This window comes from Arachis ipaensis, chromosome B3 (genome assembly GCF_059453495.1).
Source record: "Arachis ipaensis isolate K30076 ecotype BB chromosome B3, ASM5945349v1, whole genome shotgun sequence".
NCBI classification, from domain to species: domain Eukaryota; kingdom Viridiplantae; phylum Streptophyta; class Magnoliopsida; order Fabales; family Fabaceae; genus Arachis; species Arachis ipaensis.
The window spans coordinates 39,321,449-39,343,819 of record NC_142438.1 but is presented as its reverse complement, the minus strand read 5'-3'; the positions used below and the strand labels follow the sequence as shown (position 1 = coordinate 39,343,819).

Sequence of the window (22,371 nt, the reverse complement as noted above, 5' to 3'; positions counted from 1 at the left end):
TCTAGATTAATTGATAATTGAAGGTTGTTCTGTTTAGTTATCCCTTACTAGGTAAGGAAAAGTCAAACAAGTTGGAATGCTACTTCTGTTCACGAGTTCCAACCCACTCAATTAAAAGGGATTGGTGTCAGTGACTAGAAGGCAATCCAACAATAAACCCAATTATAATTTTTCTTTTGAGCATTCCAACTCAAGGGTTCCTTTCAATCAACTCCCCATCAAGTTAGGGAACTACTCGCTCATTGTGAATGTGGAATTCATAACATAGGAAAGGGAATTAAAGAAAGACATGATAAATAATAATAAAAAAATCGATTAAAAATAAAAGTAATTCTTGTATTAATAAATTCTAAAATAATCCAATAGTAAAATTGAGTAAATTAAAGGACATGAAAGAGTAAGAGCCAAGTAAAGAAAATGAACTAGAATGACGAAGTCTTGATGAGGTAATAACTCTTCTCAATATCCCAATGCAAAAGTAGTAAAATAAAAAATCCTAAGAACTATGAATGTGTAGAGAGAAAACCTAGAGGAGGAGTAAAACTAGATCTAAAAACTAAAAATTATGTAGAATGAATGTTGTTGTTGGTTTTTGCATGTTCTCTGGCTCTAGTATGCCTTACTGGGCCAAAAACTGGGTCAAAACAGGGCCCAAAATTGCCCCAAGCGAATTCTGCAGATTATGCAGATCGCGCACGTCACGCGATCGCGTCATTCATGCGGCCGCGTCATTCGGCGTTTTGCCCTGCCACGCGAGCGCATCGTCCACGCCTCCGCGTCACTTGTGCTATTCCAATCCGTGCAGTTGCGTGGGCCATGCGGCTGCGTCACTGCGATTTCCTCTCTTTCACGCGGTCGCGCAAGCCATGCGGCCGCATCACTTCTAGCTAGTCATCTCCTCAATTTCTTGTGTTCCTTCCATTTTTGCAAGCTTCCTTTCCAATCTCCAATTCATTCATGCCCTATAAAGCCTGAAACACTTAACACACAGATCACGGCATCGAATGGAATAAAGGAGAATTAAAATACATAATTAAAAGTCCCTAGGAAGCAAGTTTTCAATCATGTAATAATTTTAGGAAGGAAATATAAATGCATGCTAATCATATGAATAAGTGGGTAAAGATCATGATAAAACCACACAATTAAACACATTATAGACCATAAAATAGTGGTTTATCAACGCCTATTAAGGTCTGCCCTTATCGATATCCTCATAGCCAAAAGTCTGAGATTGAGCGGATCGTCTCTAAGATGCTAGCCGAGGGCATCATACAGCCAAGCACTATCCCCTTCTCCTCTCCCGTGCTTTTGGTGAAAAAGAAAGACGACTCATGGCGGTTTTGCACTGATTATCGGGCCCTCAATCATGCCACCGTCAAGGATTCCTTCCCTATGCCGACGGTGGACGAATTACTCGATGAATTGTTCGGTGCTCGGTTCTTCTCTAAACTCGACCTCCGCTCGGGGTACCATTAGATTCGTTTCAGACCAGAGGATTGTTTTAAGACGGCTTTCCGAACACACCAAGGTTTATACGAATGGCTCGTTATGCCATTTGGTCTGACTAATGCCCCTGCTACCTTCCAGTGTTTGATGAATTCTATCTTTTCTGAGGTCTTACGAAAGTTTGTGCTCGTCTTCTTTGATGATATCCTGGTTTATAGTGCTGATTGGCAGTCTCATCTACATCATCTAGTGTATGTCTTACGCGTGCTCAAGCACCATTCCTTATTTTCCAAACTCTCCAAATTCTCCTTCGGAAAAACACAAGTTGAGTACCTGGGCCATGTGGTTTCACTTGAGGGAGTGAGAGTGGATGACTCAAAAATTGAAACAATTCATTGTTGGCCGATTCCAACCTCAGTGAAGCAACTTCGGGCGTTTCTGGGATTGGCGAGTTACTATCGAAAGTTCATATGCAACTTTGCCACTCTGGCAGCGCCACTCACTAACTTGTTGCGCAAAGAGGGGTTTGTGTGGTCGCCATCAGTCTCGGATGCTTTTGTGACATTGAAAGAGGCTCTAACTCATGCACCAGTCCTGGCACTTCTCGACTTCTCCAAACCTTTTGTGCTTGAGACAGACGCTTCGGGTACGGGTCTTAGGGGGGATTCTCAGCCAAGCTGGACACCCCATCGCTTATTTTTCGAAGAAACTCTCCTACACGGCTCAGAAGCAATCTGTCTATGCCCGGGAAATGCAAGCAATCTTAGCGGTGGTGGCTAAGTTCCGCCACTACTTGCTCGATCACAGGTTCGTGATACAAATGGATCACAAGAACCTCAAGGAACTCCAAGCTCAGACCATTCAAATGCCAGAGCAGCAGACTTGGTTGGCCAAACTCTTGGGCTATGACTTTGAGATAGAATACAAAAAGGGCTCGGATAATCAAGGTACCGATGGGCTGTCTCGCCAATTTCTTGCTGTCACCTCACTCACTTGCGACATTCTCACGCAGCTACGGTCCGATCTTCAACACTTCAATCCCTCGGATTTATTTTTTGAGGTGGATCTTCAGTCTGACAGATTACAGCATCGGCAGGGTCTTTGGTTTTGGAAGGACCGACTGATAATCCCTTCTACTTCGTCCCTCATCCCGAAGCTTCTTTATGAGTGCCATGACTCAGCCATTGGTGGCCATGGTGGTTATCAAAAGACATTGTGCCGATTAACTCCACAATTTTTTTGGAAGGATATGGCTCGTATGGTCAAGGACTATGTGCGCCAGTGCTCTATTTTCCAATAGGCGAAATACTCCACACTACCGCTTGCCGGTCTCCTCCAACCTCTTCCAATTCCTACCGATGTTTGGCAGGATATTTCTATGGATTTTGTAACTGGGTTACCGCTAACACAAGGGTATTCGGTCCTTTTCGTGGTAGTGGACCGACTATCAAAGTTTGCCCATTTCCTGCCACTAGCAGCTGCTTTTACAACCCCCAAAGTTGCTGAAACCTTTATCAAACATGTAGTGAGTATTCATGGCATGCCACAATCTATTGTGTCGGATCGCGATAAGGTATTCACCAGCAAGTTTTGGGAGCAATGTTGTATCCGCCAAGGTATCGCGCTAGCTCGGAGCTTGGCTTACCACCCTCAGTCCGATGGCCAGACCGAGGTGCTTAACAGGTGTCTAGAGATGTACCTTCGTTGTTATACTCAAGACAATCCCAGGACTTGGTGTAAGATGCTTCCATGGGCGCAGTTCAGTTATAATACTTCCTTTCATTCGGCAATCGGCATGTCTCCCTTTAAGGCCTTGTTTGGGCAGGATCCTCCGCCTCTGCTCCGATATGCCACCACCTCCACAGACGCTCCAGCTATCCAGAACAATTGCAACAGCGCGACTCCCTGATAACAGCATTGAAATTCCACTTGGGGAGAGCTCAGGCCCGGATGAAGGCCACGGCTGATGGCAAGCGCCGTGACCTGGAATTTCAGATTGGCGACTTGGTTTATGTCAAGCTCCAACCATACCGCCAACATTCCGTGGCCTTTCACAAAAACCAGAAGCTGTCTATGCGCTACTTCGGACCTTTCCCCATGGTGCAGCGTGTGGGTAAAGTCGCATACAAGCTGGAGCTTCCTCCCACTGCCAAAATGCACCCAGTTTTCCATATTTCTCTCCTTAAGAAGTGTGTGGGTAGACCACCTTCTGTTACCCTACCGGAACCTCTAACCGTTGATGAGAACGGTTGTAAATTGCTGCCCCTCTGGGTGTTAGGCCATTGAATGATCAAAGTGGACGATACTTGGCAAGAGCAAGTGCTAATTCAATGGCAACATCTGTCGCCGGAGGAAGCGACATGGGAAGGGTATGAGGACATGCGACGACTTCATCCCTCCTTTGACCTTGAGGACAAGGTCAATGTCTGGGGCGGCGGTGTTGATACAAAGAGGAAAGAAAGGGGTGTGACAAAAGGGGTTTAAGAAGGGAAAAAAGGGCTGATGGTGTGTGTGTGTGTGTAATGTGAGTTTTCTCTTCTGGCTTGATATCTTTTCTCTCTGTGCACTCTCTCTGAAAACTCCACATTCTAATTCCAATCCCCTTTGCAGGTGAACCTGGACCACATTCATTGATTCCTTCATTCCTTCCATCTAATTCTCTCATACTTTGATTACTTGGATTCTTCCCTAATACTGCTATACTATACTTGTGCTGTTATACTACACTTGTACTGTTTCAATTCTTCATCAGAATTCTCTATAGCTTGCAATTGTTATCAATTATTTTCCGATATCAATATATATTAATTGTTATACCTATTAACAATGGTAAGATTTTTTTATTTAATATTAAAATAATATATATTGATATAAAAAAATTAATAGTAAAATATAAAAATAATTGTTAACAAAAATTTTGGTAAAATCACAATTTAATAATTAAAAAATTATTGAAGGGTATCTTAAAAAAATAATTTAATTATCAAATTTTTTTAAAAATATTTTGATAAAAATACGATTTAATCAATAAAAAATAATTTATTAAAGGATATTTTGGTAAGCAAAATTTAATGAAAAAAATTTGTTAAATGGCATTTTTGACAAAAATAATTTATTTTTCCTTGAAAAATGGATAAAGTTAATATTAGTTAACACAAAAAAATTAAAATAGATTAAAGAAGAGATTTTTTAAAAGTTATAATGGAGGGGAATGTACATTTTACAAATAGAGGGAAAGAAAATATCATTTTAGTATCTCTCAGGAGAGGAGAGTGGAATTTTCTCTAAATTTTAAACTTGCAATTGATATACACTAATTATTAGTGACATAAAAACCTATATCAAATATTATTGATATACACTAATCATTATTAACATAAAAACCTATATAAAATTTTCAGTAATTACCCAAATTAGTTTTCAAAGATTTTAAAAGTGGATATTTTAGTTCTAAAAAAAATACACAAAAATATCTCTAAGGTTTTATTCTGATAGACAAATCAGTCTTCAGTTTATTTTTCGACAGAGTAATTACCCAAATCAGTCTCCAAAAATTTTAAAAGCAGACATTTTAATCCCCTAAAAAAATTAATACACAGATCAATCTCCAATATTTTTTTCTATCAAATATAACAGTCTCCCGTCTATAAAAAAAAGTAAAATAAAATAAAATAATTATTATTATTAATTACACAATAATATTGTACCATAATTTTTTCTATTTTTTAGACAAAAATAATGATAAATTTATTCATTACATTCTCATGTATGTATTTATAATATAAAAAGAGTTTTTGCATAAAAAAAATATAAAAAGTATATACATAGTCACTCAATAATAATAATAATAATAATAATAATAATAATAATAATAATAATAATAATAATAATAATAAAAATAAATTATTCGAGATTATTCTAAAAAAAATCAAGGTTAAAATCATTTGATATTTTTTGTATTTAATATAATAAAAAGATATTCTATTTTAAAAAGTATGTTTGTATTAAAAGAAAATGTTTTAATTTAGATTTTAAAGCATTATTATTTACCTTGGTTGTTTCCAACGAAAAGAGTGTATCATTATGTTAGTGTCTTCGTCCACATGCACAAAACTAAGCTAATAATAATAATAAAGGTTGACATATAGTAAAAGTAAAATGGACGAGAGACTGTTATGTCTGACAGAGAAAAACGTTAGGGATTGATCTGTGCATTAAATTTTTTTTTGGGACTAAAATATCCGCTTTTAAAATATTTAGAGACTGATTTTGGTAATTACTCTGTCGAAAAATAGAGTGAGGATTAATTTATCTGCTGAAGTAAAACCTTGAGGATTAATCTGTGTATTAATTTTCTTAAAGGCTAAAATGTCTGCTTTTAAAATCTTTGGGGATTAATTTGAGTAATTACTTATTTTTTTCACCTTTCTTTTTATTTTAATGGCAACTATTATTTATATGTTTACTTCGTATAATATTGTTGCACTTTAATTGATTCTTATAAATTTTAGAAACAAAAATGTTTAACAATTGAAAACAAATATTCAAAAGTTAAATAACAACAAAGTCTTGTTCCACTAGGTTTAGAGTTTTATTGTGTTTTATTGTGTATCATGTCTACAAAGAGACCGTTTACATGTAGATCTCATTTGACCACCTCATGGGTGGTCTTCTTAGGTCTTCCTCTGCCTTTAACCCCTTATCCATCTTCCATCTCATCCACTCTCCTGACTGGGTGTTCTGTTGGTCTTCTTCTCACATGTCCAAACCTACTGAAACACGATTCTACCATCTTTTCTACAATAGGTGCTACTCCAACTCTCTCTCTTATATCTTCGTTCCTTATTCTATCCAATCGCGTATGACAACTCATCCCTCTCAACATCTTCATCTCTACCACATTTAACTTATGTTCGTGCGCCTCTTTAGCCATCCAACACTCTGTATCATCCAACACTTTTTTGTCACATATAAGACTAGCTGCACTCCGCCATGTTGACCAACCTGTTTGGATCCTATGATTTACATCTTGTTCAATCTCTCCATTATCTTGTATGATGTACCCAAGATACCTAAAACTTTTAACTTTTTGTAGGATATTTTCTCCAATCTTCACATTGTATTAGGATTTTTCCTTCGGCAGCCAAACTTACGTTCCATATATTCCGTCTTGCTACGGCTTATGTGCAAACCATACACTTCTAGAGCTTCTCTCCATAAATCCAACTTCTTATTTAGGTATTCTCTTGACTCTTCCATAAGGATGATATCATTGGCAAAAAACATGCACCATGGCACAGGCTGTTGGATATGCTCTGTGAGTACTTCCAAGACTAATATGAAAAGGTATGGATTTAAGGATGATCCCTGATGTAATTCTATACCAATAGAAAATTTCTTTGTCATACCACCTTGAGTCTTCATACTAGTTGTAGCCCAATCATACATATTTTTAGTTGTACGAATATTTGTGATCCTTACTCTCTTTTTTTCCAAAACCTTCCATAAGACCTCCCTTGGCACCCTATCGTATACTTTTTCCAAATCAATAAATATCATATGTAGATTCCTTTTATTACTACGATACCTCTCCATCATCCTTCTTAACATGTATGTAGCTTCAGTGATGGATCTGCCTGGCATAAAACCAAATTGGTTCTCTATTACTTGTGTCTCTTGTCTTAACCTCCATTCTATCACCCTTTCCCATAACTTCATGTTATGGCTCATGAGCTTGATCCCTCTATAGTTTTCGCAACTCTATATATCCCCTTTATTCTTGTAGATAAATACCAATGTGCTCTTTCCCCACTCATCTGGCATCTTCTTTGACCTTAAAATCTCATTAAAAAACTTGGTTAACTAACTGATGTCATTCTCTCCAAGGCCCTTCCAAACTTCAATCGGAATATTATCGAGTTCTACTGTCCTACCATTTTTCGTCCGCTTTAGAGCCTCTTTTACCTCGAAGTCTTGAATTCTTCGATAGTAGTTGAAATTTTGATCTTCCATCGTGCATAACCGACCAAAGCTCGGAAGAGTCTTCTATCCTTCATTAAATAACTCGTAGAAGTAACTCTTCCACCTTTCATTGATATTCTTATCTTGAGCCAAAACCTCTCTATCTTTATCCTTTATACACTTAACCTGATCCAAGTCTCTCGTTCTTCTTACACGGCTCTTTGTGATTCTATATATACCTTTCTAAAGACTGGTAGAGACCCTTATATGCTCTTGTTCTTGCTTCATTTACAGCCACTTTTGTCTCTTTCTTAGCCACCTTATATTTTTCCCAATTATCTGCATTGCGATACAAAAACCACTCTTTAAAGCACTCTCTTTTTTCCTTTATCTTTTCTTATATACTCGCATTCCACCATCAAGACTCCTTGTCTCTTGGTCCTCTCCCTCTAAATTCACCAAAATATTTTTTTTGCTATTCTTCTAATAACTTCTGCCATCTCCCTCCACATCTCCTCTGCGCTTCCATCCCCTTCCCACTTTGACTCTTCTCCTACCCGTTTTAAGAAGCTTCTTTGTTCCTCACCTTTCATCCACTATCACCTCGTCCTTAGATTCTTTGTATGATATCTTTTTCTCAACTTTTTCTCAACGGAAAAATCTATAACGAGTATCATATGTTGTGCTGTTAAACTCTCTCCCGTAATAATTTTACAATTAATACAAAATTTTCGGTTGACTCTCCTCAACAAAAAGAAGTCGATTTGAGAGTTTGTCATGCCACTCTTATAGGTTATAAGATGTTCGTCTCTCTTTTTAAAACATGTATTTGTGATGAGAAGGTCAAAGGTTGAGAAAAAGTCCAAAATAGTTTTACCTTCGGTATTGACTATCCCGAAACTATGGCCTCTGTGAATACTTTCATACCTAGTCATTTCTCTTCTAACATTGTCACTTAAATCTCCTCCTAATAAAATCTTATCTCCCGAAGGTATGTCTTGGACCAAACTCTCTAGATCCTCCCAAAATCTTATCTTGTGTTGCTCGTCCGAACCCACTTGCAGTGCATAAGGGCTAATCATATAAAAAGTACCTCCTTCCACCACAAGTTTGATAGAGATGATCCGATCATCCACCCTCTTGACATCCACTACGTCCTTCTTCTACTGCTTATCCACGATAATATCAATTCCATTCCTATTCTTCACCTTTCCTGTATACCAAAGTTTGAATCTGAAGGTATCCAACTCCCTAGCATTCGCGCCAACCTATTTTGTTTCTTGTAGGCACATGATGTTAATCTTTCTTCTTGTCATTGTATCCACCACCTCCATGAATTTTCGTGTTAGAGTGCCTATGTTTCATGTCCCAAATCTCAACCTTCTATCGCTCCAACCTTTATTTTTACTTTTACCTTTTTCTTTGTGAACTAGCTTATTTACCCTCGTCCGTTCACGAAAACGCAGGAACCCTTGCTCATTTAACACTACACCAGACACTGATGCAGTGGCTCTTACTCATTTGACACTGTACGCGATCCATACAACGCGTTGTTTTCGGACAAGGACTTAGCTTTAGCGCAATAACGTCTTTAATCCATGTCATGAAGATTCGACTAAATTTTTATGTTCGTTGTCGAAAACCTAACATAACCCTCCTCCTTTACTTAGACTTAGGACCGACTATGTACCAAAGGTGTAAAAATAATCCCATAAAATGAAAACATTAAAAATGATTTCTTAAACGCTTTTTTTTATCAAATAAGTTTAGGTTGAGATTAAAAATAACTTATATGATTAAAGACAACTTTTTTTTAATTATTAATTTGAATGTCTCCATAAACTCTTTATAGGACCTATCAATATTTGGTACTCTCTTCAATTTAAAGGATCCAATTTTTCATTTTAGATTAAATTATCTAATTCAAAGGAAACTTGTCAATTTTTCATTTTCAACAGGAAGGAAACTTGTCTATAACCAATAATGGTGTATTAATAAATATAAGAGAAAAGGACAAATAGGTCCCTGACCTTTTGGCCCGTGGACATTTTCGTCCCTGAGCATTTGAAAATACTTTTAAATCCCCGACCTTAGCAAATTTTGGACGGATGAGTCCCTCCGTGGAATTGCCTCCGCCGGACCCATTAGAGAAGTCTGATCTGGCTCCCCTGAGGATGACGTGGGACGCTTGGGTGACAGCTGGACTGCTGAATGGAAAGCTCAAATCGAAAATTGGACAACAAAGTCCCTGCACCACTAAACTACGTTGTTTTGCCACCCTACCCTTACAAAGTCTGTTACAATACCCATTACACTCACATCTCCCTTTATGAATTACAATTAACCCTAAGGAATACCAACGTTCATCATACTCTGTTTCTCCCTCCAAAAAGATCACTACCCAGAGCTGAGACGTTCACCGTGTAGAGTGGCTGTCGAAGCGGCGTCCATTGTTGTCTGAGTTGTTGGCTTCGTCACCGAAGGTAAGAACTCTGTACTGTAGTGTAGTTAATGGATTGTGAGATTAAATATCACTGCAAGTATGAAGTATGATGTGAATGGATTGAGCGTGCATATTGATAGAAGTTGTGAAAAAAGTAATCGGAATTTTCGGTTGAAGTTAAATCATAGTTAGGGCACAGAAATTTTCTCGGTTATTTTTCATTTTGGATGTTGAAGGTTCTTGCCTTTTAATATGTGAATAGAGTAATTCTTGATCATTGTTTACAGTTTTCCATTTTTCTTGTCTCAGATGGTTGATGTGTTTGTAGTGCCCGTGTTCCACCATGGAGGTAATTTTGTGAGAGAGAGTAATGGCTGTCTGGTTTACAAAAATGGGAAGGTGGAGAAGTTTCCAGAAATGGACCTAGACTTCGTTAATTTCGGAGACTTGATCACACTGTTCAAGGGCTGGGGGTACCAATCATACAAGACAGTTTATTGGTATGATCCAATAAGTCCTGATATTGAGTTTGGGTTGCATATTCTCACTGGGGATGTAGGGATTAACGAAATGTGAGAGAACAAAATGAAGAATACAGAGACTGACGAGTTTTACCTATACTTTGACCACCCGGTTGATGAACCTGAGATTGTGGAGGATGCTGGAAAGCAAAGTAAGAGTCCTGATGAGGGAGAGGTTTTGGTGGATGACCAGAGTTCGTCATCTGATGATGGGTACGAGAGCACGGAGGATGAGCCCTACAAACCTCCACCTCCCGGGTTTGAAAGTGACAGTGATGATGATGATACAAGTGCTGATGATGAGGGTAGCAAAAGCAGAGAGTAATGAAGGGAAAGAAGAAAGCTGTGTCTCCAAAGAAGACAACTGCAAACAAGACAGGTGCTAAAAGAAAGAGGAAGACGTGGAAGAAGATGAGACAAAGCAGTGGACCCAATGAGCAGCAAACCAGAAATTATGTTGGGCCTGATCCTAATGTGCAGCCCAACAGAGGCCCGCAGCCCAACAGAGGCCCACAGCCCAACATGGACCAAGATGTTAGGTTCTATGAGAGCTTGATGCAAGATGATGATGATGACCCGGTATATGACTATGAATCTGAGACTTTACATACACCTATTTCATCAGATGATGAATCTAGCAAGCATAAATTTCCTGAGTTTGATGACGATTATGAGCATGGAGAGGGGAGGTTTGAGTTAGGGACAAGGTTTGCCACCATTGACAGATTTAAGGAAGTTGTAAAAGACTCATTCATTGCTGATGGTAGGGAGCTTAGGTGGATTAAGAATGACAAAGAGAGAGTGAGGGTGGGATGCATAGATGATGAGTGTCCGTGGCTGGTTCATTTATCATACAACAAGTCTCTGCAATGCTACCAGGTTAAGACTTACAAAAATGACCATACATGTGCAAGGGACATGGGAAGTAATCTGGCTGATCAACATTGGATTAGTTTAAAGGTTGAGAAGAGAATGAATACACAGCCTCATATGAGGACAAATGAGGCTATTGACTTTCTCAGAGAAGAATACTCACTCACTGCACATCCAAAAATGGTGTACAGAGCAGTTAGAGAGGCAAGAGAGAGAATCATGGGTAATGAGAGGGAGCAGTATGGTAATGTTAGAGATTATTTGTTTGAGATATTAAGAAGCAATCCAGGGTCTAGGGCAGAGTTGTCTGTCACTCCTGTACCTCAGTCCCCCCTGTTTTTGAAAAGCTTTACATATGCTTAGAAGCATGCAAACAGGGGTTCAAAAGTGGGTGTAGGCCATTGATACATCTTGATGGCTATTTTTTGAAGACTTATTATGGTGGCCAACTCCTCACAACAGTGGCACAGGATGCCAATAACCAATTTTACGTGGTTGCCTATGGAGTAGCTAGGTCTGAAACTAAGGAATCCTGGAAGTGGTTCTTGACTCTTCTCGAAAGGATTTGGGGGATGTGCAGACTCATGGTTGGAACTTCATGTCCGACCAACAAAAGGTAAACTTCATAATTGCTTAGTGTTAATGAATACTATGTTATTTCCTAATACATCTATCCACCTGCTGGTTTAGTTAGTATGAATGAGTGCTGTGTTAGTTAATATGACTGTATGAATGCGTGCTTTAGGGTGTATGAATGAGTGTTGTGTTAGTTAATATGACTTAGTGAATGAGTGCTTCAGTTAGTATGAATGAGTGCTTTAGTTAGCATGAGTGAGTTCTGTGTTATTTAATAGCACTTAGTGTATGAGTGCCTTAGTTAGCATGAATGTATGCTTTGGATTAGAATGAATTTGTGCTGTCTTAGTTAATAAGAATGAGTGCTGTTTTAGTTAATATGAGTGCATTACTGCTTTGTTACTATGAATGCACTACTGCTGTGTTACTATGAATGCACTACTGCTGTGTTACTATGAATGCACCACTGCTGTTTAAGGTTATTTTGTTGTTGAATACTAGTTTGATTACAGAAAGATGGTATGATGACTAGGGGTGTGCAAAAAAACTGGTTTAACTGAACTGAACTGAAACTGAATTGAAACTGTTTTAAATAAACCAGTTTTTTTAAATAAAAAACTGAACTGAAACCATAGTTTTTTATAAAAACCAGTTTATTAAAAACCAGTTTTTATGGTTCAGTTTAGTTTTAAACCAAATTAAAACTGGTTTATTTACATCAGTAACTTCAATTCAATCTTCCAAAATTGAAAATGTGAAAACTGAAAACGCAAAAACCCTAATCGCGTTTCAACATCCTCTCTCGTCTCTCCCCTTCTGCCGCCGCAACCAACCCACCGCTGCCACCGTCAGAGCCGCCGTCGTCGAACTATTCGCCGCCGTCGAACTATTCGCCGCCGTCGAACTATTCGCCGCCGTCGCTCACTGTCGTTCACCGTCGTCTAACACAGTATCGTCTCTCCCTTGCTGGTTGCTGCCGTCGCTACCATTCCTCTCTCATCTCTCCCTTGCTGCCGCCGCTACCAACCCACCACCGCCATCATCACCGTCGCTACCAACCCCTGCTGCTGCCATCTAACACAGTAGGTAATCTCTTTTCTCTTATGTTTTACTATGATTGGAAGCAGGGGAGACAATACTTTTTTACATAATCAATTAGTAAGCCATTTTTACAGTTACCCATTTCTCTTTTCTGATTCGGAAGCTTTGAATTGTTGATGTTTACTTGTTTTAGCCTGCTAGATCCAAAACCTGAAATTTGGTTGGTATGGTTTATGTACTTTTTGTGATTTGCTGTGCTGAATTGTGTTTTTGTTAGTGTGAGTTGAATGGATTTGGTGTTTTTTACATTAAGGATGTTAGAGAAAGTTTTGGATTGTTGAAGAAATTAAATCTCTGGTCAACCCGTTTGATCAGATGTTGATGGGAATGCTGTTTGAACTAGCTTGGTTGTGTAAAAGATTTCTCAATCTCTCCTTCCCTCCCTCTCTGTTTCTCTGGTTTTTCATGGTTTACCTTTTTTGAAGTAGAAAGTTTTCCATTATTGATGTGCTTTTTGCTTCAGTTAAAATGCTAAAAATTCACAGTTTTGGAATTTCCTTTCCCTTTACATAAACTTAAATACAATTTCCACTGTGCACATACAAATATTGGAGTTATTATGTGTTGGGGATCAGATCCATAACCACTCTATTTATACCAGTCGAACATTGCAAATTGCGATTGTCTGGGATCAGATATTGCCACTTTACTTCCAAAATCGAACTCTCTTCGGTGAGTTTTCGCACGTTTTCAGTCCTCAAATTAGGTTTTCGAATTTTTCAGATTAGGTAATCTCTACAAGGAGGGTGAACCTGAGCCTTATATCGGGAAGCTTATTAAGATATGGGAAACTGCTGATAAGGCAAAGAAAGTGAAGGTTCTGTGGTATTTCCGTCCGGGTGAGATTCGGAACTTTCTCGAAGGATGCGAGGTTCGCTGGAATGAGCTGTTCTTGGCGTGTGGTGATGAAGTAGGGCTTGCAAATCTAAATCCACTGGTAATTGGAACTTCCCTATTTTGGTATTTTCTGTTTTTATTATTAATTGTTGTGTGCGAGGTTTTGCAATGCTTTCTTGAGAAATTTGCAGAGCCTGATGGGTGGGAATTGAGGTGGCTAGTATATAAGATTGAAGTGATGACTTAGTTTCTTTTGTTTGTGCTTCTATATTATCATTGTTGGAGTTGTGGTTGGCATTGGATTTTATGATAGTACTGTACTTGAATGTTTTCCCCCAATACTCTCTAATCTACTTTTTCATTATTATTATTTTTTTTTTGTTTTTGAGCTCTTCCGCTTGGGGAGGAGGGGATGGTTGGTGGTGGCAGGTGTATTATGGCCAAACCAAACCTTCTTCGCTTTGTTGTTTGTGTTTTAGTAGACTATATTTGCTAAGTGTTCTGGGGAAAAATAGACAATTATTATTGACCCTGTAACTTGTTTATCTACCACAAGAAAAAGAGAAAAAAAGGACAATTCCTTTTTAGGTGTGGACCAAGTTTGAGGATTGGTTTTTTGTCGTGTGCGTTGTTTTAAGATGCTTGCATTTAACAAAGTTGTAAGTGTTCAGATTCATATATATAATAATAACACAAACAAATCAAATTGTGCAGGGTGTGTAAGTGTTACAAATAAAAAATAAGAAAAATAATAAGAAGATAGCAACTTTTTATTATATTCTTCATCGTTTCATTAGCACATAGCAATTCCGAATAGACAAAGGTGGGTTTTCAATGGAGAACATTCTGGGTCTAATCAAACTACGCATCAAAAGAGGCACTAACCTCAAACCTTGTGATAGTGATTCCAGTGACCCTTATGTCCTTGTCACCTTGGAGGAAACGGTTAGAACTTAGAACTTATTACTTGATGACTGAATTAATACTTGATTTATTTGTTAAACTGATATGCAGGGACTGCTACCTACTTTGAAGGCAGTTATGCCAAATGCCCATCACCGGAACTGTGTGATGCACATTTGGAAAAATTTTATCAACCGGTTCAAGGATCTCTATATTCGGGAGGTGGTTTGGAACTGTGCTAAATGCACCACCATACCAGAATTTAAAGAGCAAATGGAAAAACTGAAGCGAATCAACCAGGGTGCATGGGAGTATCTATCGAAGTTTGAGCTAGCAACTTGGGTGAAGGCCTACTTCTCACATGGACCAAAAGTGGACAACCTCACAAATAACATGTGTGAGGTATTCAACTCGAAGATTGTAAACTACAGAAGCAAGCCTATTCTCACAATGTGTGAAGAAATAAGGTGCTATCTGATGCGGAGGATGGTCAAGCATAAGCAGTTGCTACAAAATATTTCTGGGAAGCTTGCACCTGTTCAGCAGAAGAGGTTGGATCGTCTTATTAGGCCCAGCAACAAGTGGGTTGCAGAGTGGACAGGTGACGAAGAACGAAAGAGATTCGAAGTGAGTCGTAAGACAACAAAGGTGGATGTGGATCTCATCAAGCAAACCTGCTCATGCAACAAATGGCAGGTGACTGGTTAGTTTTAATAGCATTGTTATATCTGTTCTGATTCACTTGGTTTACTGTTATGAATTTTCTGGTTCCGTTTAATTCAAGTGCATGATGTTGCTCTGTTATAGGCATGCCCTGTATCCATGCAGTGGCAGCAATAAGGAAAAGACATGATCAACCAGAAGAATATGTGCACCCATGGTTATGCATGGAGTCAATCCATAAAACATACGCATATTCTATTCAACCGGTGCCTAGTCAGGAATTTTGGACACGGAGTGAGTATTTGAGACCAGATCCTCCCATCATAAAGAGACCAATTGGTAGACCAAAGGTGCACAACAGACAAAAGGATCCGGCTGAACCTATGATGCAGCAAGGTGCCAAGCTTAAGAGATCCTTTAAGGTAACTTGTAGTAAATGTGGGTCAGAAGGACATAATTACAAGACATGCAAGGGTGCCCCATCTAACCCCAACTGGAAACCTAAGACCAAGAAGTCGAAGAAAGGTGGGACAAGTCAGTCATTAGTTGTTCTTCTACTATCACAGTCAGCACCACAGGATGATGTTAATATTGTATTTATTCTTAGTAATCTGCTATATTGGTGTATCTCTATGTTTAGTTAGATATTTCAGGATTCATATAGTAATGAGTAACAATGGTCAACCTAAACTTACAGGATGCCCCTAACACCCAAAGTGTTCCAACTAGCGAGGCAGCTACTAGCCATGCTGCATCTACCCAGGCTGCATCTATCCAGGTTCCAGATGTAAGTATAATATGTAATTGTGTTATGTTAACCCTTTAAACTGTTATTTTACCTAAGTCTCATGAATACTAGCTTATGTATCACAACCAGGTTCCAACTCCCGTGGCAGACCAACCCCAGCCAGGTCGTGTAACTAGACGTACACCATTTAGGCCTCTACTCCAAGTTCCATCCATAGCTCGCGAAACATTTCAACCAAAAACTTCAAAGATCAGACCCAAACAGAAGATATTCAGGCCGCCTGCCCCACTTTACGCCACGTCACTCCCACCTCTAAGTCAGCCTACACTCCCACAGCCTCAACCATCTCAAGTCAGGCCAAGACCGAGTACAGTAGCTTCCAAGGAGACAATGGCAGCAGCAAGCACAGCAACAACAAGACTGTTCAAGTTCATTCCTAATCCACCATCCATCAATCCAAAGACATGAAGAAAAATGACATCTTGGGCAGCGCACTATGCCTTGTAATAGCATTTAGGAAAGTTGAATGTGATTACAATGTTTTTTTTGGGAGAATTAGTGTCTTTTTGAAGAAGCTCTTAGGCTTTTATAAACTATTGCAATCTTGTTAGGTGTTTGAGGCTTACTTTTGTGATGTTAAGCTTCATAATACTATAAACTTGAGCAAATTTGTTCTCTTTGGGCAGCTTTTAGAAAATGTGCCTGTCGCAAAGATGTTTACCAAACTATCAATATATGTTATGTGGTTAAGTATACAACTTTGATGCCTACTTTACTCAATCATTCAAGGCTTCTTCACATATTGATAACATAATTTCAACACCCAATTGATATCATAGCTTTAACTTTATTTAGATAGATAATAGGATAGAAAAATTCCCTAAAGACCATGTTTCAATACACAAAAAAAACTAGGAACAAGACATTTTCCAACTCTAATTTCTAAAATTCATTGCTCAGTGACTACATATATAAAATGCAGCCACAACAGCACATACAACAATAACAACACAACAAGCTATTGGGGTTTTTTTCTTCTCCAGCATAGTAACCTTCTCCTCCATAATAGCAATCCTATGATGAAATCCCTCATCCTCTTCAACAACTTCTGGCTCTTTCTCAACCAGATGTCTTTTTTCGAGGACGCAACCACTGTGACCAATTCTAGCAAGATGCTCATCAACCCAAAGAAAAAACTTGCAGTGCGGTTGGTTACCCTGTCAAATTTCCAAAAATAAGGCACCATGTAAAACCATTCCAACAGAACAAAGTTCACAGGTTACTTATCTTACCTTATAGAATGGGCAACCCAGGAAGACTCTGTTTGGGTTCCTAATCGTCCTCGACATATACATAATCGCATAAACTCCACAGAAGCATCTCCGGGCGACATCGTCCTTGAGGTCTCCGTCGTAAAGAACATAAGGGTCTGAGCTTGAAGCAGAATCTTCCTCTCTTACTCCCCTGTGGCTTCTTCTCGACGTTGTTGGTGCTCCATTATCAGCCATGGTTCATGAACGTTGAGCTCCTCACCACTGGCCTCGAGCAAGAAGGGCAATCAATTTAAGAATTAGGGTAGGGTGGCAAAACGACGTAGTTTAGTGGTGCAAGGACTTCGTTGTCCAATTTTCGATTTGAGCTTTCCACTCAGCAGTCCAGCTGTCACCCAGGCGTCCCACGTCATCCTCAGGGGAGCCAGATCAGACTTCTCCGATGGGTCCGGCGGAGGCAATTCCACGGAGGGACTCATCCGTCCAAAATTTGCTAAGGTTGGGGATTTAAAAGTATTTTCAAATGCTCAGGGACGAAAATGTCCACGAGCCAAAAGGTCAGGGACCTATTTGTCATTTTCTCTAAATATAAGGTTAAAATTACTCTAACAGTCTGTAATTCTTTTAAATTTATAAAATGTAATTGAGTCTTTATATTTTAAAAAAATTATAAGATCTAATAAAGTAATTTAACCAAGATATAAAATTACCCTATAAAACAAGGTGTTTGGTTTGGTACGATAATAAATTCATATGTATCGATACGTTTAAAATATGGATAAATAATAACAAGTCATATGGAATTTATTTTTCACATCAACATCTAATTTTTTTAAAAAAATATATATTATATCACTACTTTTACTAAAACACCATTTTAATTAAATAAAAATAAAAATTATTTTTTTATTTAATTTTACAAAAGTCTTAAACATCTTTATTTTATTCGATTAGACAAAAATACCTTTTTAAATCAATCAGATTTTAAAATTCAACTATTTCTAATTTTATATTTTCAAATAATTTAAACAACAAAAAAATATATATATATGAGAAACAAAAAAAATCAAAAATTGTTCTTTGATCTGGGTTTCAGAAACCTATTCATCTTCTCAAGTTTTCTCGTGTTCTTCTCTCCTCTTGGTATCTCTCTCTCTCCCCCCTGGAGCTCGGTCTCTCTCATCTCTCTCACTATGGCGTTGATAAACCACTATTTCATGGTTTATCTTGTGCTCAATTGAGTGATTTTTATTAACTCTTTACCCACTTATTCATACTATTTGCATGGTTTTATATTTCCTTCCTAATTATGTGCTATGATTGATTACATGTTTCTTTGGCCTTATATTTGCTTATTATTAATCCTCTCTTATTACCATTAGATGCCTTGATATGTGTGTTAAGTGATTTCAGAGATTACAGGGCAGGAATGGCTCAGAGGATAGAAAGGAAGCATGCAAAAGTAGAAGGAATACAAGAAGTTGGAGAAATTGCTAAGCTGTCCAGCCTGACCTCTTCGCACTCAAACGGCTATAACTTTAGCTACAGAGGTCCAAACGACGCGGTTCCAGTTGCGTTAGAAAGCTAACGTCCGGGGCTTCGATTTGATATATAATATGCTATAGTTACCCTGATGATAGGCGACGCGACCGCGTGATCCATGCGGCCGCGTTGCAATGGCAGAAATCAGCGTGTTTGAATTCTTCTCCAGCGATTTCCGGGCTGTTTTCGACCCATTTCGTGGCCCAGAAAACACAGATTAAAGGCTATAAAGTGGGGATTGCATCCATTCATAAGCAGGCTCTCACATTCACAATTTTAGCAGTAGATGTAGTTTTCAAGAGAGAGAGGTTCTCTCCTCTCTCTTAAGATTAGGATTTAGGACTTCTCTTAGTTTTAGGAGTGACTTTCAATCCCAGGTTCTTTATTTTTATTTATTTTTCCAATTGGCTTATGAACTTTTCCATGTTAGATTTTACTACTTTGAATATATTTTATTTGAGGTATTCCAGATATTTATGATTTTAATTTAGCTTTCTACATTCTTGGCTTTGGTTAAGGTAATTGGCGACGCTTGAGTTGTCAAATAAAACAGTGGTTGAAATTGGCAGATTCTGATTGAACTAGGATTGCTCTAAAGCTAGTCTCTCCACAGGAGTTGACTAGGACTTGAGAATCAAGCCAATCAGCCCACTTAACTTTCCTTTGTTTAGTAAAGGCTGACCAAGTGGGATTAAAATCCAATTCTCATCACAATTGATAAGGATAGGACTTCCAGTTCTTATACTTTGCCAATAGTTTATTTTATAATTATTTATTTATCTTATTCTTCTTATGCAACATACTACTTCCTTACTTTCTAAAACCCCTAATTTACAAGACTCATAACCAATAATAAGAACATACCTCCCTGCAATTCCTTGAGAAGACGACCCGAGGTTTAAATACTCGGTTATCAATTTAAAAGGAGTTTGTTACTTGTGACAACCAAAACGTTTGTATGAAAGGACTTTTGAAGGTTTAGAAACTATACTTGCAACGAGGATTTATCCGCAAATTTCTAGACCACGCAAAAGTTTTCTCATCAAAATGGCGCCGTTGCCAGGGAATTGCAAACGTGTGCCTTATTATTGGTTATTGTAAATATTTGCTTTTTGATTTGTTTTTATTTTTATTTTTATTAAATTAAGAGGTTATTGATTTTTATTTTTTATTTTAAAATTTTTATCTTGTCTTATCTTATTTCAAAAGTCAAATTTCAAAATTCAAATTTAAAAATTTTTTAAAAATTCAAATTTAAAAAAAAATTTCAAATTTCTAATTTCAAAAAAAAAATTCAAATTTCAAAAATTTAAAATTCAAATTTCAAAATTTAATTTTCAAATTCAAAATTTAAATAATCTTTTAATTTCAATTTATTTTTATTTTTCTTAATTTTTATTTTCTACTATGAACTCTCACCCCTTTGGCTATGAGTCTGGTTACAATAATATTGCAGGAAGAAGAAATTACAATGAGAACAGGCATCAAGGTTGGAACAATCAAAGATGGGAGGAGCCACAAGGATTTGATCAACCCTCATGGCAACAGCCACCTCCAATGGACTATCAACAACCACCACCATATGCCTATGAACCCTTTCCTCAACACAACTTTGAACTACCACACTCACAAGCCAACTACCACCATTCACCTCCATATGACCCTAACCCTCAACCACTATACCAACCACCTTATGAACCAAATGAACCATAAATAGATCCACCCCAAACCTCCATGGAGAGAGCACTTACCGATCTAAACTCTACTATACGAGCTCTCGCCGCCCAAATCAGACCACCAAATACCTTTAACAATCAACCCTCAAGCTCTAGTGCACTTCCTTTTCAATCACAGAGCATTATGATCCTACCTATGATAACCGAGTGCATCAAGAGACAAAGGATCGTTTCAAGGAGACAGTGGATCGATTTCAGGCAACCACTCAACAACTGGAGCAAGCATTAATTCAATGGGCTTCTAGACGCTTAAATACACAAGGATCAGCCACAGCCCCATGTGGACAGTCTAGTGAAGAGCGTAGCATGAAGGAGATACCAGAAACCCCAGTGGACAAGACAGAGCATGAATTCATACTAGAACAAGTAGAAGAAGCTGTCATTGTTCAAGAAGAAGAGTTGGTTGAAGACTTAGGAGATGCAGAACCTCCATGGGAAAGTCCAGTCATAGAGTCTCCTTCCAAGACGGTTGAAATTGATGCTGAGGAGGGTGTACAACCTCCAAAGAATATCATAGTTGAAGACTTGGAAGAGGTTGATCAAGAGATGGAGATTCAAGAAGAAGAAGCACAACCTCCCATGCCCTTGGAAAGCAATGAAGAGGAGATTGAATTGAAAGAGAGCTACCAAGAGGAAGAGGTTGAAATTGAAGAAGCTTGCAAAGAGGTGGTAGTTATCAGAAAAGAGCACAAGGGAGTGGAGCTTACAATTTCATTAAAAATACCTCCCCCTAAGTTGCCATCATCCTTCACAACATTCAAGTGGGTAAAATTCATATCCCTTAGCTTTCTAATTCCACTTGAATATGGGCTACTGGAGATGGATGGTCAACTTAGAGCTCTTTGTGGCATTAAGAGTAAGAGGAAGATGGCTAGTGGTAAGCATTGTCCTGCAAGGTTCATCATGGTTGGAAGCTTTAAGTTTAAACGTAAAGGTTGGTATAGAGCTCAACTGAATGGGTCTAGGAAGTTGTTTGGCCGCCTACGTGAGAATTCAGACTGCTTGCTACCCGGAGGGAACAATATTGCTCAACCAAAAGACGGGTGCAAAGGCAAGGTCTGGGACCCCGGAATCCATTCTATCAATCACCACTCTTGGGGCCTGGTCACTTGCTTTAACTTACTTGAAGGCTTTCTGCGCCTAGTTTGGGACCCCGGAGGTTACTGGAGATACAAATATTGGTGGAGATTCCTGGATGAATACAAGCATAAGCCACCATAACAGGGAGCTCACCAAATGTCCAACTTAAGGACTATAACTAAAAGTGCTAGGTGGGAGACAACCTACCATGGTATGATCGTCCTTTTTCATTTCTATTTAGTTTTATTTGTTTTTGAAATTTTATTTTATTTTATTATATTGAACCTGGAGTTTTGCATCACATTCATATTAACACTACATTCTGCATCTTTTCAGATTAAAAAAAAAAAAGCGAGCACGCGACGCGACCGCATCAGCGACGCGTCCGCGTCACAAGGAGAGAAGAAAAAATAAAAACGAACAGAGAGTCACGCTGGAGCAAGGCTGGAGGTGTGCCAGTGGCACAATTCGTCCCACGCGACCGCGTAACTAACGCGTCCGCATCGCAGGGAAATAATGGCCTCCCACGCGACCGCGTTCCCCACGCGGCCGCGTGACCTGGATTTCGACGTCAAAGGGTGCACAACCGAAAGTTGAGCTGGAGTTGGGCTGGACCCGTGCTAGTAGCACAAGCCCTGCCACGCGAACGCGTCACCCACGCGTCCGC

The 22,371-nt window shown here is 38.6% G+C and overlaps 2 protein-coding genes across 2 annotated transcripts; one reads left to right on the top strand and one right to left on the bottom strand.

Moving 5' to 3' along the window:
• Nucleotides 1-14,832: 14,832 nt before the first annotated feature.
• LOC148570363 (uncharacterized) lies at nt 14,833-16,543 on the top strand. Its single transcript, XM_088506998.1, has 4 exons — nt 14,833-15,367; nt 15,472-15,920; nt 16,025-16,114; nt 16,205-16,543. The coding sequence occupies exons 1-4, from the start codon at nt 14,833-14,835 to the stop codon at nt 16,541-16,543; spliced, it is 1,413 nt and encodes a 470-aa protein (XP_088363124.1).
• Nucleotides 16,544-17,031: 488 nt separating this feature from the next.
• On the bottom strand, nt 17,032-17,583 carry LOC148570362 (uncharacterized). Its single transcript, XM_088506997.1, has 2 exons — nt 17,368-17,583; nt 17,032-17,292 (listed from the first exon to the last, which is right to left on the bottom strand). The coding sequence occupies exons 1-2, from the start codon at nt 17,581-17,583 to the stop codon at nt 17,032-17,034; spliced, it is 477 nt and encodes a 158-aa protein (XP_088363123.1).
• Between the last annotated feature and the right edge of the window lie 4,788 nt (nt 17,584-22,371).

Bases quoted from the DNA above. Each gene is read 5' to 3' on its own strand.
- LOC148570363 (XM_088506998.1), top strand. From the start codon at position 14,833: ATGCACATTTGGAAAAATTTTATCAACCGGTTCAAGGATCTCTATATT. The intron at 15,368-15,471 runs GTTAGTTTTAAT...GCTCTGTTATAG, and splicing joins CAACAAATGGCAGGTGACTG to GCATGCCCTGTATCCATGCA. The intron at 15,921-16,024 runs GTATTTATTCTT...CTAAACTTACAG, and splicing joins CACAGGATGATGTTAATATT to GATGCCCCTAACACCCAAAG.
- LOC148570362 (XM_088506997.1), bottom strand. From the start codon at position 17,583: ATGGCTGATAATGGAGCACCAACAACGTCGAGAAGAAGCCACAGGGGA. The intron at 17,293-17,367 runs GTAAGATAAGTA...GAAATTTGACAG, and splicing joins TGGGTTGCCCATTCTATAAG to GGTAACCAACCGCACTGCAA.